At 31.2% G+C, this 4,360-nt stretch overlaps 1 protein-coding gene across 1 annotated transcript in view; it reads right to left on the minus strand.

The window, feature by feature from the left end:
* Nucleotides 1–1,697, minus strand: part of LOC115967540 (lupeol synthase-like) — a 29,520-nt gene extending 27,823 nt beyond the window's left edge. Inside the window, exons 1-3 of the mRNA XM_031086657.1 lie at nt 1,611–1,697; nt 1,009–1,230; nt 97–282 (exon numbers count right to left, since the gene is read on the minus strand). Of these exons, the coding sequence (XP_030942517.1) occupies nt 97–282; nt 1,009–1,203 (381 nt within the window). The 5' untranslated portion in view covers nt 1,204–1,230; nt 1,611–1,697. The remainder of the gene's footprint in view (nt 1–96; nt 283–1,008; nt 1,231–1,610) is intronic.
* Between the last annotated feature and the right edge of the window lie 2,663 nt (nt 1,698–4,360).

The raw sequence follows: 4,360 nt of genomic DNA on the forward strand, positions 1-4,360 counted from the left end.
CAATTTTGACAACAATTTTATTTTCTTAAGCAAAGGTATAGAGAGAGAGAGAGAGAGAGTATGGTTTTTAGAAACAAATGGTTTGAAAATACATACCATGGGTGGTAGGAAAAACAGAGGGCCAGCAGATTCAACAGGCCAGTGGCCATCATGGGCTTGAATGGATGAAAAAAAGCTCAGTGCTCTTTTCAGAGTAGTTATCACTGCTTCCTCTGTTATCACCTCTGTTTCTTTCACTTGGACTGGCGGTGGAATAGGCCCACATGGGTTCTCCTTTCTAAGCTGTGAGTTTGCAATATCAAAGAGCTAGAGATATGTCCAATTGAAAATTTTTGTGGTACTAGATTTTTTTTGGTTATAAATTTGAACTCCGAATAGCAAAGACAGAAATTGTCTGCTAACGACAGGGACATCTTGCAGCCCAAAATGTCCTTTAAGCTTACATTTAATTTAAACATAGCTAACCTTAATTGACATTTTAACTTGTATGCCGTTTAAAAGGTGTAAAAATGTGTTGAATAAAAAGATACCTTTCATGTTGAGGACCCATGCAAATTAAAATATGAAACAACAAATTCGATCACAAGCTTTATGTTTCGAAAAGTTTACCATTGACAGATGAGACCCTTTGTTTATTTTCAGTTCAAGGGACATTTGTTTATTAATTTTTGCTAATTTTCAATACAGATGAGACCCTTTTAAAATATATTCAACTAGTGCACCAAAATACTCGTTAACGAAGCCAAACGTGAGATTTGTCTCACTCATGTTGTGTGTATCCCTGTTTACCAAACTTAAACGAGTCGAAAAGCACATCAATAATATTCTTACATTGGATAAGAAAACAGGGGATAGATTCATAGAAAGGATCAAAAGCCAGTGGTCTACTCTATATGGCTGGTTGACTAGTTTATGATGCTTGTAGACTAATGAACATGATGAAATGTTCAACATGATATTCTCAGAAAATATATGAGAGAAAAGACACACATATATAGACATAGTTACCTGCATCCTCATCAAAAGATCAGCACTTTGTTTCTTATGAAACCGGTTTTTCTTAAACTCCTCACGCATTCTTTCAACTTCAGCACGCTCTTCTGGAGTACCAGCATCAGGGTCGAATTCCCAGTGTTGCCGCCCAATGAAATTGTTTAGACTCACCAGCTTTGGCCCTCCTTCGGCTATCTTCAACTTCCACATCCTCTAAATATGTAACAAATACAAATCCTACAGTCATGAGACAAGTTGATATGATCATTAGCGCAATAATATTTGAAATGAACCAAACCCAACTATTTACACAGAGAGAGAGAGAGTTATAGCTGGTATGAAACTTCGTATAGTATAAATCATAGCCAACCACAACATATTTCTTAGTAAACATGATATATATAAATATAAATATATATATATATATATATATTTATATATTTGCATATTGCATGCTTTGCAGCCAAAATATTTTATCTCATAGAGACCCGGGGACATGTTTTGTTAAATACTACTAATACTGATCTACATAGAAAGAGATCAAGATCATTTTCTTGAGAAAATTGGAGATTGGAAAGTGAGAAATGAAGAAAAGAGGAGGAATATTTGAGTGATACCCTTAAAGACTAATAGAGGAACAGAAAATTTTGTGTTTGTTCCTACGTGAGATACCAAGAGGCTGGCACACTCAGAGAACAATTTTCTTGGGGTGGTGTAATTGTGAGGTCTTGGCCCTTTAAGTAGGAGAGATATTAGGTGAGAAAAGTGTTCGGATTAATTCTCTAAAATCCTATTGTATCATGTTGTGTTTGACATTTTGTACAACATCATGTATTAAAATAATAAAAGTTGTTTTATTATCTAAAATAATGGTAACAAGAATATTTAAATATATAATATAGATATTATTATATAATTCTTGAGATGCATTGTAAGTGATTTAGTCAAAGAAGATATAAATCACAAGTTTTTTGTAAACTAGAAATCTTAGTTCATAATCGGTGATGAAATTGAGCATTTTATCTGTGAATACTATAACATGTCATTAAGATAGTTTATTTTGATCATGAAAGTGGAGACTTCTAGTCTATATTTTAAAAATCAAACCAGACTAAACTGGACTAACCGGTCCGACCAGTTCAACTGGGAACCCAATACTGATCGGGTCCGGTTATGACTAAAAACCGTAAAATAATAAAAAAATTGGTATTAATAGGGAACTGGCCGATTAACCGTAAAAACCAAAAAACAAGTATGGTTGAACCGGTTTTGTAGGATAAGCTGAAACTAATACATTTTGTAGCAAAAAGACAAAAAATTAAAGCATTTTCTTTTTCTCAAATACACCGTGAAAAACTATAAGAATGATGATCCAAGACTAAAACTGCAAAAACTTCAAGAAGAGAGAGAGAGAGAAAGATAAAATGAGGTAAAGAACTAAAAATTGAAATGTGATACTTGATTATTTTTTAGCTGGATCGAGGATTACCTTAGTAGCTTAAACTAATGGAAAATTTTTATTTTGAAATTTGAAGCAAACTTGAGAAACATAAGAGACTCTTGAGAGTTTGAGAGACTTCAAGAGCACCGTTTAAAACCAAAAGAGATAAGAAAGGAGAAATGAGGGTTTGAAAAAAGCGGGGTAGGTGGAGTACTAATGAGGGTGTTTCTTTTTTCTTTTTCAATGTCTTGTCTTCACCTCCTAGAGCATGTAGAGCTCACTTTGACAGTATTGGAATGTGTGTGGCACATATATGAATGAGATTGTAAAAGAAGTAAAGTGATTTTTACAGGACAACTCATTTAATGTAAGGGAAAGGTCAAAAAAAAGAGAAGGTCATGTCAATAATCAGTAAATATATATAAGTATTAAATATATAATAATAATAATAAATATATATTATATATTGTTAATTTGATTCTTAAAGGACATAAACTTTTATATAGGGGTAGTGGGTTTTGATATTTTTATTTTTTAAATTTAATATACGAAAACTAAACTTACATTATTTTTTAAAATTTTATATATATGTTTAACTTGAATATTCTTAGTTAAAAACTTAAAATATATATTTTTATTTTAAATTAATAATTAAATTATTTATAACGTTACCAATTCGACTATCGATTGGCGGTCCAACCAGAAAATCGATAACCAATTTTTTTTCTTGTTCTTTCACCATACCGATTTTTAAAACCATGCTTCTAGTTAATATTTTGAAGTGTCTTAAGTATATAAGACATATTGACCAGACCGCCATGAGATTAATTATTCTATTAACAATTTTTAACTAAAAACATAAACTCTCAATCTTAAGGGAATTATGAACTTGAATATAAAATGTTGTTTTCTTTGATATATCAAGAGTAAGATCTATATTAATGAACAAAATCTCAGTACGTTGGGAAATCACATGTAGTGATGAATGGACACATATTCACAATATGGACTTCATAGTCTCTTTCTAGGTATAAAGTAATCCCTTGAAATAAGTTTAATGAGTTTAGTTATTCAAAGTGTTTGGTCTAACTACTTTAGTAATAAAGAGTTACTAAAATTTATATTTTATGAAATTTGATTTCATACACGAATAACTTATAGGATTAAATTGGGAACTCAAGGATCAATAGATAGTAATTTTCAAAGGGACATTTATATATTATGACTTTGTGTTACTATGAATATTTTCAAGAAGGGGTTAATTGATTAGATAATAAAGTCTTGGGATATAATTTTATTAACAAAGCCCAGAGTGCAATTATATTTTTATAGTAGTATTAAATGTAATTAATGGTAATTTTAGGGCTTCTCAAGAGTTGACTGATAGGCTAGAAGCCCATTAGAGCTAAAGTTTTATTTGTCCCTTTGGTCCCATTGCAAGCCACACACTAAAGCTCAATTGAGTTGTCCTAAAAGGTTAGCCCAATTAGATAATTAGTTAATTATTTAATAAGAGTTATTAAATAGAATAATTGCTTAGGTAGTTATTTGTATGTTCAAGTAAAAACGATTAAAATAGCTTTTAGAAAAAACACAAGCTCTTGAGAAAAGAAATAATGTACAGAATTGATGGAGAGACCATGCATCTTTGGCATATATGGAATTGCGGTGAAGATTGAAGGTCCACCCATGTTCAATCTTCTTCTTTGTTTTAAATTTCACTGCATCAAGGTACATTTTTCTATTCTTTGTTTCTAAAATTCAAAAGTTCCATGTTCTCTCACATGAATGAGATAGGTCCATAAATTTTTCGTTGCTAATTTTGTATAAGATGCAAAACTATATTTTCCAACAAGAAGAATGTGGTAGTTAGTATGGTGTCAACATTTAAGTCATGAATTTGCAAGAGAGAGAGAGAGTGTGTGA

Source organism: Quercus lobata, chromosome 11 (assembly GCF_001633185.2).
Source record: "Quercus lobata isolate SW786 chromosome 11, ValleyOak3.0 Primary Assembly, whole genome shotgun sequence".
In the NCBI taxonomy this organism is placed as follows: domain Eukaryota; kingdom Viridiplantae; phylum Streptophyta; class Magnoliopsida; order Fagales; family Fagaceae; genus Quercus; species Quercus lobata.